A 13,475-nucleotide genomic window follows, 5' to 3' on the forward strand; every position below is an offset into this window, starting at 1 on the left:
ACCTCTCTGGGAGGGAGGGGTTTGCCTGGGTGAACTAATTTATTTTCCTGTAAAGTCGCTTCAATATAGATGGAGATCTGACTTGGAGGCGACTTCCATTGAAATCAATGGGTACCGGTCGCCTAGAAGTCGCCTTGAAGTAGTACAGGAACCTTTTCTAAAGTCGGAGCGACTTCAGTAGTGTAAATTAAGAAGGCTCGCATTGACTATAATGGAATTCCCAATGCCAAGCGACTTGGGCCGACTTGAGGGCTGAAAAGTCGGATCCCAAGTCGTTGTAGTGTGAACCGACCCTTAGTGCCAGTTCACACTACAGCAACTTGGGATCCGACTTGTCAGAACCTCAAGTTGCCCCAAGTCCTGGGACATAAGAAATTCCATTGAAGTGAATGAAAGCCGTCTTAATGTACACTGCTGAAGTCGCTCCGACTTCAGAAAAGGTTCCTGTACTACTTCAAGGCGACTTCTAGGCGACTTGTACCCATTGATTTCAATGGAAGTTGCCTCCAAGATCCATCTAATGTCCATCTATATTGAAGCGACATTACAGGAAAAGAAATTAATTTACCCAGGAAAACCCCTCCCTCCCAGAGTATGGCAGAGTATGGCAGAGTATGGCTGGGTATTACCGAGTATGGCAGAGTATAGCAGAGTATAGCAGAGTATGGCTGGGTATGGCAGAGTATGGCTGGGTATTGCAGAGTATTGTCATGGTATTGCAGAGTATTGTCAGGGAGGGTATTGCAGAGCATTGGCAGGGTATTGCAGAGTATTGGCAGGGTATTGTAGAGTATTGGCAGGGAATTTCAGAGTATTGGCAGAGTATTGCAGAGTATTGGCAGGGAATTGCAAAGTATTGGCAGAGTATTGCAGAGTATTGGCAGGGAATTCCAAAGTATTGGCAGAGTATTGCAGAGTATTGGCAGGGATTTGAAAAGTATTGGCAGGGAATTGCAGAGTATTGGCAGGGAATTGCAGAGCATTGGCAGGGTACTGCAGAGTATTGGCAGGGTATGGAGGGATGGCTGTGACTGCAATTGTCACAGAGCAGCGCTGTGGGCACTACAGATCCAGCCCACAGCTCTGCTGCCATCCGATTTCTCCCCTCCACTGTACAAATCTGTACACAGAGGGGAAAGAGGAACGAGCAATCACATTGTAAACGGCCGACTGGTGCACCAAGATGGCCGCCGCTTCAGAGCTAGGCCGAAGCCGCGGCCTTTCCTAAGGCCGAGGCCGTGAAGCGCTCCGGATCGCGGCATGTGATGATCCATTGCGCCCCTAGTGGTGGTAGATGTAATTGCAGCGTTACGGCAATTACATCTACCGCCCCCCGTGGTGGTAGATGTAATTGCGGTAACGCCGCCCAAGTAATGGGAGCGGCGTTACCATGAGAGGAAGAGTAATCAGTTAGATTACTCGTTAGCCTCTAAAGTAACGGCGTTAAGTAACGCTGTTTACTTTAACTACAATACTTAAATCACTGCTGAGTGATCACAGAGCACAGGGAGCGTGCACAGGGGAGGCCGTCATATGACTGAATTCAGATCCGTGCTGCGGCCGTCATTCGGCCATAGCGCGGATGTCAAGTGGTTAAAGGGACTTTTTTTTTTTTTTTGCAAACAACATTTTTTTTTTTTAATTGCATTTTAGTGTAAATGTGAGATCTGAGGTGTTTTTGTCACCAGATCTCATAATTAAGAGGTCCTGTCATGCTTTTTTTTTTTTCGATTACAAGCATAATGGTATGGTATGGTATGGAGCCGGGTGGGGCCCATCTTCCCAAGCAGGGAGAAGGATGCGATCGTCTCAACTGCTGCTGGTGGCTCCGGTAAGCGGCGGAGGGCACCGGAGAACGGCAGGATGGGGGGCCCTATGCTACCACAGATAAAAGTGATCTTGCGGCAAATCCACTTTTATCTGAAACCGGAACGCTCACTGAAGAAGAGGATACCGGGTTTATGGTAGCTAGCTGCTGCCACAACAACGATATTCCACTTCAAAGTGCCCTAGTATATTGTCGTGGGCCGGTCCGGAACCTGATGTAATGAGGAGAGCCCCCCTCATTACATCAGGTTCCGGACCGGCTCACAACAATATACTAGGGCACTTTGAAGTGGAATATTGTATAAGTGGCTATCCACACTTAGCCCTTGTACACACGGCCGGACATTCCGACAACCAAATCCGTCTGATTTTGTCCGACGGATCTTGTCCAAAACTGTTGCATACACACGGTTGGACAAAGTTGTCGGAAAATTCGATCTTTCAGAACGTGATGACGTAATTTCATTACGATGGGACTACGTTCAGGCTAGTAGCCAATAGCTTTGATGTAGGAATTTGATCTGAGCATGCGTGGCACTTTGTCCGATCGGAATTCTCTACACATGATCGGAGTATGTCCGATCGGAGCAGTTTGTCGGAAAATATTTCCGGCAAGTTGGAAAATTTGGTCCGACGGATATTCCGACTGAAACAGTCCGATGCATACCACACACACAGTCGGAATATCCGACAAAACGCTCCGATCGGACACATTCCGACGGACTCTCCGACCGTGTGTACAAGGGCTTAGATATGTAACAATATTTTATATAATAAATATATAAATATATATATATATATATATATATATATATATATGTACCTGCCCAAGCGTATGACTTTCTTTACTCCTGCTATGGGCTCTAGCCCCAAATCTTCTGTAGACCTAGCATCGCCCCTGCTGAGCGCTGTCGTAGCAAAGCCTCAGAGACTGAATCAGCCTCGGTGTCTAATATTATTGCTTTATTTGTGTTGCCGTAAACAGAATTTGCGCTCCTCGGGGGTGTTCCCACTGATATTATATTTTCAAATGTGACCAAAAAGCAATAGGAAATATCTTTCTAGACAGAGCTAAGGCATAGTATAGGCTTCGGTTTTATGGTAATGTGTCCACTGCATAAGCACATCTTAGCAGCACAGTTAATTGGATTTACACATTTGAGCAGCATGTATTAAGCTCCTTGGATCACCTACCTTTAATCTGTTGTTGTCTTCAGGTGGCTTTGGCTCATCCACTGCCACTGACCCATTGCCTTTCTGTATATAGACATGAAGAGTAACCACATAACACCATCAGTCAGAACTTCGCAAGGCAAATATGTTCAACCAACAGCCACAATAAGAAAAAAAGCAACAGTTCTGTCTATGGACTCTTGTTAGGGCACCAAAGGGAACTTGCTCTACTTCTGCATCATAATGTCAAATGTTTAGATTTAAAGGGATAGTTCACCTTTCCAGCACATTTCCAACAACCTCCCCTCTCCGTGCATTCCAGGATCCCCAGATCATTACATTCTACTGCTCAGATTTTTAACCTCTCACCCACCCAGGCATCCCTTTAACCGCTTCAGCCCCCCGGACCATTTGGCTGGCCAAAGACCAGAGCACTTTTTGCGTTGTTTTAACTGACAATTGTGCGGTCATGCGACGTGGCTCCCAAACAAAATTGACATCCCTTCCCCCCCCCCCCCCACAAATAGAGCTTTCTTTTGATGGTATTTGATGACCTCTGCGGTTTTTATTTTTTGCGCTATAAACAAAAGAAGAGCGACAATTTTGAAAAAAAACCATTATTTTTTACATTTTTCTATAATAAATATCCCCAAAAAAATATTTTAAAAAAACATATGTTTTCCTAAGTTTAGGCTGATACGTATTCTTCTACACATTTTTGGTAAAAAAAAAAAATGCAATAAGCGTATATTGATTGGTTTGCGCAAAAGTTATACCGTCTACAAAATAGGGCATAGATTTATGGCATTTTTATTAATAAATTTTATTTTTTACTAGTAATGGCGGCGATCAGCAATTTTTAACGTGACTGCGACATTATAGCGGAAACGTCAGACAATTTTGACACATTTTCGGGACCATTGGCATTCATACAGCAATCAGTGCGATTAAAAATGCATTGATTACTGTAAAAATGTTACTGGCAGTGAAGGGGTTAACGTGTGTCCTAGTTTGTAAAGAAAGGTGAATACTGCGCTATAACCAAAAAAAGGAAAAACAAAGCAGCTACTAGAGGTGAGATACACACAAAAGGCAAATAAAGAAAAATAAAGAAAAATTGTAGCAGCGCTAGTGTAGTTTCTTTATTGTCCTAGTTTGTGTTGTAACTGAAGGGGGGATGGGGACTGTGCAGGGAAAGTAACAGATCGCTGTTCATAGTCTGAATGAACAGATGATCTGTCAGTTTTCCGCTCAGGTTTACACACACAGTTCTGGGTTCTCAGTGTGCCCCGAGTGATCATGGGAGCCCGGCGGTGATCGAGGACCGCCCGACACTCGCATCGGTTTGGGGAGCTCGCGGGGGCCCACCCTTTTTTGCTACCGCACATACACTATATTGCCAAAGTATTGGGACGCCTGCCTTTACACGCACATGAACTTTAAAGTGGAAGTAAACCCATCCATTTAAGTTTAAGAAAACAGTTACATTTTTGACATGTGCCGGAAATGTAACACTCCCCATTGGTTGTGCTCTCAACCAAATGGTAAAATCACCCAATGGCTGGTGTCATACCTGATCACATGTGCAGCATCATGGCAGTTGTAGATTAAACAGAGGCCAAGATGGTAGCTTCCTTGGCTGGAAACGTTAGGCAGGTTTATTTCCACTTTAAGACCCCTTTCACACTGGGGCGTTAAAAAAAGCGCCTGTAAAGCGCTTGAAAGAAGCCTCATCTGCAGTCCCAATATGAAAGCCCAAGTGCTTTAAGAGCCCTTTCAAAATGTCAGCGCCCGAAAAACGCTCGTAAAGCATCGCCTAAACTAGCAGCGCTTTACCAGCGTTTTTCGAGTGTTATTGGGGCACTTTTAACCCCTGCTAGTGGCCAAATAAAGGGTTAAAAGCGCCCACAAAACGCTGCTGCCAATAGCGTTTTTCAGGCGTTTTTCAGGCGTCTTACAGGCGCTTCCCATTGATTTAGGAGCGCTGTATTCACCGCTCCAAAAGCGCTGCAAAGAAGCTGCTTGCAGGACTTTTTTTTGACGCTCTGCCAGCGCAGCGCCTCGGTGTGAAAGCACTCAGGCTTTTACATTGGGATTGCAGTTGCAGCTTCTTTCAGGCGCTTTTTTTAACGCTAAAGCCCCTGAAAAACGCCCCAGTGTGAAAGGGATCTCGGTGTGAAAGCACTCAGGCTTTTACATTGGGATTGCAGTTGCAGCTTCTTTCAGGCGCTTTTTTTAACGCTAAAGCGCATGAAAAACGCCTGAAAAACGCCCCAGTGTGAAAGGGGTCTAATCGCATCCCAGTCTTAGTCCGTAGGGTTCAGTATTGAGTTGGCCCACCCTTTGCTGCTATAACAGCTTCAACTCTTCTGGGAAGGCCGTCCACAAGGTTTAGGAGTGTGTCTATGGGAATGTTTGACCATTCTTCCAGAAGCACATTTGGGAGGTCAGGCACCGATCTTGGACGAGAAGGCCTGGCTCGCAGTCTCCGCTCTAATTCATCCCAAAGGTGTTCTATCAGGTTGAGGTCAGGACTTTGTGCAGGCCAGTCAAGTTCCTCCACCCCAAACTCGCTCATCCATGTCTTTATGGACCTTGCTTTGTGCGCTGGTGTGCAGTCATGTTGGAACAGGAAGGGGCCGTCCCCAAACTGTTCCTACAAAGTTGGGAGCATGAAATTGTCCAAAATGTCTTGGTATGCCGACGCCTTAAAAGTTCCCTTCACTGGAACTAAGGGGCCAAGCCCAACCCCTGAAAAACAACCCTCACACCATAATCCTCCCCTCCACCACATGATTTGGACCAGTGCACAAAGCAAGGTCCCATAGGGACAGAATCCACCTGAATCACCATCCTGCCCAAAATGGCCATCTGTAGACATTTCCTCCTCACTGGACTCCTAACAACCTGAAGGGAAGGCACAACGCCATCTTCAGGTTGGAGGATATACTGCAGCCTGCACCTGCCTACACACTTCTGACCTCTGGCCCATCCGGCCAATTAGGCAGGTTGTCCGGCTAATTAGGCAGGTTAGAGGGGGTTCAACTACCTGCAATTTTTTTTTACAGACAGGCCGCGCATAACCATGGAAATGGAGTGGAAAGGGGGCAGCTTTTTAAAAAAAAAAGTAGCTGTGCAATGTAATGTACTGGGGACACTGGAATAGATGAAATGTGCAGGAAAGGTAAACATGAAGGCAGTCACAAGAGAAGCCCCAACATCATATTATACAAGTCGAGTTTTTTTGCATTGCCTATTGATCTTTTACAGTTGCTTGAATTATTTTTTTTATATCTGAGCTCCAGGAATGATGTGCATTGTATAGTTCTATTGGTCTAGCTTGGCACAATGTAAGTCTGTATATCTCATACCTTAGGAGTCCCTGGGGAAGCTGACCATCACTGTAGTAATTGGTGCTGCTATAGTGATAGCCGCGATCAACCAGGTTCTTTGCATTCTCGTTCTCTGATCAGACAAGGTGGAGAGAAGAGGTTGCGACATTGCAATCCACACCTTGTCCACCTTGTTATTTTTTTGTTCTGTAAATGGTGGCAGTGCCGGGCGAGCGCTTCTTCTGGTCAGTGACCTTGCACAGGACTCTACAGTAATTGTCAGTTCCCTGGCGATCCCTCGGGTATGATATATACATAAATGTCAAAAGAGATAAGGAGCCGCACGCCAGCTGCCAGCTCACTCGCCATGTGTAAGAAACGGCTTCAGCTTGTCCCCCCCCCAGGCACTTCCCACTGACGCGTTTCACCCGCCTACTGGCTTAGTCACAGAGCTCACAATGAGATATGCAATGCCAAACTGGACCAATGGAACAGATCATACAGATTGAAATCCTAACTCCAGCCAAAAACTATTCAAGTAGGAAACGGGAGGAGGGGTGTAGTGGAGGAAATTTCATTACAAGGGTGAAAATCAATAGGATGGGATTTTCTGACAACAAAACCATGGATTTTTTACCGAAGGATGTTGGCTCAGACTTGTCTTGCATACACACGGTCACACAAATGTTGTCGGAAATAACGAACGTACAACACGTACGACGAGCCGAGAAAATTCAAGTTCAATAGCAAGTGCGGCTCTTCTGCTTGATTCCAAGCATGCGTGGAACTTTGTGCGTCGGAATTGTGTACAACACACACTCAGCATTTCCAACAACAAGTTTTGTTGTCAGAAAATTTGAGAACCAGCTCTCAAACATTTGTTGGAGAAGGGATCTCACAGCTCCAGGAGTACACATGCAGGCTGTAAACTGTCTCTTCGGCTGGGAAGCCACAGATGCTGGCTATTACCACTAGCAACAGACGAAAAACAAGCTCTGGACTGCCACACTCTTCAGAAAACCACTTTCTTTTATTGAAAAATCACATCACAGCTCAACAAACACAGCGAACAAGGAAAAATTGCTGACATTTCGCACTAGCTGTAGTGCTTAATCATAGTTATGATTAAGCACTACAGCTAGTGTGAAGCGTCAGCAATTTTTCCTTGTTCGCTGTGTTTGTTGAGATGTGATTTTCCAATAAAAGAAAGTGGTTTTCTGAAGAGTGCGGCAGTTCAGAGCTTGTTTTTTGTCTCAAACATTTGTTGTCCGAAATTCCAACAGCAAATGTCCGATGGAGCCTACACACGGTCGGACTTTCCGACAACAAGCTCACATCCAAAATTTGTTGTCGGAAAATCCTATTGTGTGTACAGGGCATTAGGGTTAACAAACACTTTAATATTTACCTGTCCAGGTAGATAAAATGGACAAGGAATAGTTTATTACAATCATGTGTATATATACAGTGCCTTGAAAAAGTTTTTATACTCTTTGAAATTTCCCAAATTTTGTCAGGTTACAACCAAAAATGTAAATGTATTTTGTTGGGATTTTATGTGATAGACCGACACAAAGCGTCACATAATTGTGAAGTGAAAGGAAAATTATAAATGGTTTTCACATTTGTTTTACAAATAAATATGTGAAAAGTGTGGGGGGTACATTTGTATGGCGCCCCCCCCCCCCCCCCGAGTCAAAACTTTGTAGAACCTCCTTTCTCTGCAATTACAGCTGCAAGTCTTTTTGGGGATGTCTCTACCAGCTTTGCACATCTAGAGAGGACATTTTTGCCCATTCTTCTTCTTTGCAAAATAACTCAATCTCTGTCAGATTGGATGGAGAGCGTCTGTGACCAGCAATTTTCAAGTCTTGCCACAGATTCTCATCTTGATTAAGGTCTGAACATTGACTAGGCCTTTCTAACACATGAATATGCTTTGATCTGAACCATTCATTGTAGCTCTGGCTGTATGTTTAGGGTCGTCGTCCTGCTGGAAGATGAACCTTCGCCCCAGTCTCAAGACTTTTGCAGACTCTAACGCCGCGTACACACGACCTGACTTTTTGACAGCAAAGGTTCGACGGAACAAATCCGTCAGACAATTCGATCATGTGTGGGCTCCATCGGACCTTTGCGTGCCAAAAATCTGGTGGACTTTAGAAATAGAATATTTTTAAAATTTTCCCGCCGGAACTCCGCCGGACCCAGTTCCTAGTGGGAAACCTGTTCGTCTGTATGCCGGTCCAACAGACCAAATACGACGCGTGGGAAGCTACAGGACCTGCCCGCGAGAATGTTTTGGCGACAGGGTACCTGTACATCTTGCGTTGGCTGCAATAGGAAAAAAAAAAATCCTATCGCAGCGATCCTATCCTATCTTCTGCTCTTTTGCCGCTCTTTTGCTAGCGGTGGCCCGGCGCCCCCCTTCCCCAAAGCTCGCTCGTCCCCATCCACTTTCCTGACCGGCCGGGCTGCGTGCTTGGATAAGGTTCTGGTATGGACCATGGGGGGACCCCCATGCTGTTTTTTCGGTGTAGGGGCTTCCCCTTAAAATCCATACCAGGCGACGGGGCTCGCAAGGTGTCAATCTTACCGTTAAAAGCGGCGAGATTGACATCCTTTTCTAGTCCCGTCGTAACTCATCACATTCAAAATGAACAGACTTTAGTCCGTGGGCAAGTCCATTCATTTGAAAGTCCACTGTAACTCCATCAGAACTCCGTCTGGAAGACCGGTGGACATAGTCTGCTGGAAAGTCAGGTCGTGTTTACAGGGCATAACAGGTTTTCTTCTAAGATTGTCCTGTATTTGGCTCCATCCATCTTCCCATCAACTCTGACCAGCTTTTCTGTCCCTGCGGAAGAAAAGCATCCCCACAACATGATGCCGCCACCACCATGTTTCACAGTGGAGATGGTGTCTTCAGGGTGACGTGCAGTGTTAGTTTTCCTCCACACATAGCGTTTTGCTTTTAGTCCAAAAAGTTCAATTTTGGTCTCATCTGACCAGAGCATCTTCTTCCACATGTTTGCTGTGTCCTCTACATGGCTTCTCACAAACTGGAAATGGGACTTCTTATGGCTTTCCTTCAACAATGGCTTTCTTCTTGTCACTCTTCCATAAAGGTCAGATTTGTGGAGAGCACGACTAATAGTTGTCCTGTGGACAGATTCTCCCCCCTGAGCTGTGGATCTCTGCAGCTCCTCCAGAGTTACCATGGACCTCTTGGCTGCTTCTCTGATGAATGCTCTCCTTGCCCGGCCGGTCAGTTTAGGTGGACGGCCATGTCTTGGTAGGTTTGCAGTTGTGCCATACTTTTTCTATTTTCAGATAATGGATTGAACAGAGCTCCGTGAGATGTTCAAAGCTTGGGATATTTTTTTCTTATAACCTAACCCTGCTTTAAACTTCTCCACAATCCCTGACCTGTCTGGTGTGTTCCTTGGCCTTCATGATACTGTTTGTTCACTAAGGTTCCCTGACAAGCCTCTGAGGGCTTCATAGAACAGCTGTATTTATACTGAGATGAAATTACACACAGGTGGACTCCATTTACTAATTGGGTGACTTCTGAAGGCAATTGGTTCCACTAGATTTTAGTTTGGGGTACCAGAGTAAAGGGGGCTTAATACAAATGCACGCCACACTTTTCAGGTATTTATTTGTAAAAAAATGTTGAAACCATTTATAATTTTCCTTCCACCTCACAATTATGTGCCACTTTGTGTTGGTCTATCGCAGGGGTGCCCAACCTTTTGAAGAGCAAGGGCCACTTAAGCGACTTGGTAACCGATCACGGGCACCAATGAGTGGAGCAGGTGGATGGCATATCCGTGTCCACTCTGCATTTGCAGAGCGATACTTTTTGGTGGATCGTATTGGAGGTAGAACACAAGTAAGTTTATGTCTGCCACTACTTAGAGGTGAATGGAGGGTCCAATTGGTCGGACTGTCGGACTGACCATGTGAAAGTGGTCCAAGACTGCCTTCAAACTGATGCGCTGCAGTTTAACCGAACCATGTGTGCAACGCAGTTTACCTTTGGCTTTCCTGCAGTTTGCAATAGACTTCTATTATATTCTGCAGGTTTGGTGCACTTTCAGAAAGCTCACCAAACTCGCAGGTAATAATAGAAGTCTATGGCTCTGTGCAGGTAACCTGCAGGTAAACTGCTCTGCACTTGCAGATCAGTTTGAAAGCAGCCCAGTAACCACTGCAGAACAGATATGCCCATATATACACTGTGATTTTAGTAATAAACTGACCTTTAATAACAGTATTCTTTCTATTCTATCCCAGAGCAGGAGGTCACGGGCCACATCAGAGGGCTCCACGGGCCACATGTGGCCCCCGGGCCACTGGTTGGGCACCCCTGGTCTATCGGATAAAATCCCAATAAAATACATTTACATTTTTGGTTGTAACATGACAAAATGTGGGAAATTACAAGGAGTATGAATACTTTTTCAAGGCCCTGTATATATAAATTATAATGAATATCTTCATTGTTATACAGTATAGTATATAGTATACACTTACAAAACAAATGTGTGAACGCACATCATGGTGACAAGTTGTCACCTTGATTGTAATAAAATTTATTTTTATCCATTCAGAATCATTCATCCAAGCTCCTGAGGAAGCAATATTTTTTTTGGGAAACATGTATCTATCTACAGACCACAATCAAGAAACCCTGCTGTGGCATATAGTCAATTGTTGGTGTTCTCAGGTGTATGCACAACAACCTTGAACTTGATGGTCTAATGTGCTCCTTTTTATAAATGATGTATTTTATAAATGTTGTTATACAGGTGCATCTCATACAATTAGAACATCATCCAAAAAGTTAATTTATTTCAGTAATTCAATGTAAAAAAAATGTATGTTATTTCAAGCATTTCTGTCTTTTCATTTTGATAATTATGGCTTACAGCTGGTGAAAACCCAAGATTCAATATCTCAGAAAATGTGAATATTACATAAGACCAATAAAAAAGAAGGATTTTTAATACAGAAATGTTGTCTTAGTGAAAAGTGTGCCCATGTATAGTATAGTATGCACTCAATACTTGGTCGGGGCTCCTTTTGCATGAATTACTGCATCAATGCGGCGTGGCATGGGGGTGGCCAGCCTGTGGCACTGCTGAGGTGTTATGGAAGCGCAAGTTGCTTTCATAGCAGCCTTCAGCTCGTCTACATTGTTGGGTCTGGTGTCTTCATCTTCCTCTTGACAATACCCCATAGATTCTCTATGGGGTTTAGATCAGATGAGTTTGCTCATCAGTACCATTATCATTAATACAGGTATTGGTACTTTTGCCGTGTGGGCAGGTGCCAAGTCCTGCTGGAAAATTAAATCAGCATCTCCATAAAGCTGATCAGCAGAGGGAAGCATGAAGTGCTCTAGAATTTCCTGGAAGAGGGTTGCGCTGACTTTGGACTTGATAAAACACAGTGGGGACCAACAACAGCAGATGACACGGCTCCTCAAATCATCACTGACTGTGGAAACTTCACACTAAACTTTGTGAAACTTGGATTCTGCGCCTCTCCGCTCTTCCTCCAGACTCTGGAACCTTGATTTCCAAATTAAATGCAAAATTTTCCAAAGTCCGTTATGATTTGGGGAGCCATGTCATCTGCTGGTGTTGGTCCGCTGTGATTTATCAAGTCCAAAGTCAGCGCAGTGCTCTAGCAGGTGCTAGAATTATTGCCCATGATCTGACATTTACGGCAATACCTCACCTGTGTGGGACGGGCGCTGTTTACGTGTGCGCGGGACTGAAGCGCGCGTTTGCCTTTGCAAACTTTGCACGCACGGGAGGACATGGGCACTTCATATATATATATTTTTTTTTTCAATTATTAGTTCATTAATTTTTTTTTACACTGTTGCTTTAATTATAATTTTTTATCACTTTTATTGCTGTCCGAAGAAATGTAAACATCCTTCTGACAGCAATAGGCAGTGACAGGTCCTCTTTATGGAGAAATCTGGGGGTCTATAAGACCCCAAATCTTTCATCTGCACTGAAAAGCATTCAAGAGACCAAGATCGCTGTTTCTGAATGCTTTCAACTTTGAAAAAGTGGCGCCGATGGTTTATGAGTAAACTGGAAGTGATGTCGTGTCATTGCTTCTGGGTTACTATTATGACCAGTCGATCAAAGCTGATCCCGGCTTTGCTTTGTCTGTCTGGCCAGCCTGCGGATGTCCTGAAAGGTCGCCCGGATCTCCCGGTGGGATGGGTGAACCCGAGAGAGAGCCGCGGTAGGTGGCAGAAGGGGGGCTGTCCTCTTCCGCTGCTTGTAATAGCAATCAAGCATCTGGTTAGCCGCTCCAATTGCTATTACTAGAGAGCCAACTGATGGCTCTGAAAAAACTGTACCAGGGTGATGCTTGCAGCTGCATATCATTCCGGTACAACCACCGAAAAATAGCAGCGAAGTACGTGTACGTCGCTGGACGGGAAGTGGTTAATAGAACCAGTGGTGCCTTAGAAGTCCATGTGTTAAGTTACTAGCAGTGGCGGAACTTTAGTGGTCGCATATACGACTAGGCCCTTCCGTTATACCCCTGTGGGGGGCCCCCAAGACCCAGCATCCCCCCCCCCTGCACCTCTGGCTGGCTGTTTAGAGTGCAGTGGAGAGAGGTGGGAGGAGGTGGAAGGTGGCGATTGGCAGCTCTATGGTGCCTCTGTGGGTGGCGGGATCTCCCTGGGGCTTGTAGTACTCTCTCGAATGTCAGTGTATACAGTGGAGAGGAGAAGGGAGGGGCCTCTGACCCGGGCAGGTATCAGTTTCCCTTTCACTGTGCTTGAACACTGTTGCTGATGCCCATGTCAGAAGCCCCTCCCCTCTCCGCTGTATACATGCGGAGATAGAACTACTAGCCCCAGGGCGCCTCCCACCTCCACCAGCCAGATACAGGAGAACCCCTGCAAGGGGGGGAATAAGCTGTTTGGGGACCCTGATGTAAGAGGGGGGCTTTCTGGGGACACTAATGTAAGGAAGGGGCCCTCTGGGGACACTAATGTAAGAGGGGGCCTCTGGGGACACTAATGCAAGAGGGGGGGCTCTCTGGGGACACTAATGTAAGGAGGCTCTCTGGGGATCCTGATGTAAGGGGAGGCTCTCT

General features: G+C 45.4%; 1 protein-coding gene across 2 annotated transcripts in view; it reads right to left on the reverse strand.

Annotated features, from left to right (window-relative positions):
- The window catches only part of LOC143963808 (sodium/potassium/calcium exchanger 1-like), a 143,761-nt gene that overhangs the window by 107,370 nt on the left and 22,916 nt on the right, over positions 1-13,475 (reverse strand). For both annotated transcript variants that reach the window (XM_077473540.1, XM_077473539.1), the window contains exon 3: positions 3,022-3,084. In XM_077473540.1, the coding sequence (XP_077329666.1) occupies positions 3,022-3,084 (63 nt within the window). The remainder of the gene's footprint in view (positions 1-3,021; positions 3,085-13,475) is intronic.

This window comes from Lithobates pipiens, unplaced genomic scaffold, assembly GCF_037356315.1.
Source record: "Lithobates pipiens isolate NorthernLeopardFrog02 unplaced genomic scaffold, aLitPip1_a1.2 Scaffold_8, whole genome shotgun sequence".
Lineage (NCBI taxonomy): Eukaryota > Metazoa > Chordata > Amphibia > Anura > Ranidae > Lithobates > Lithobates pipiens.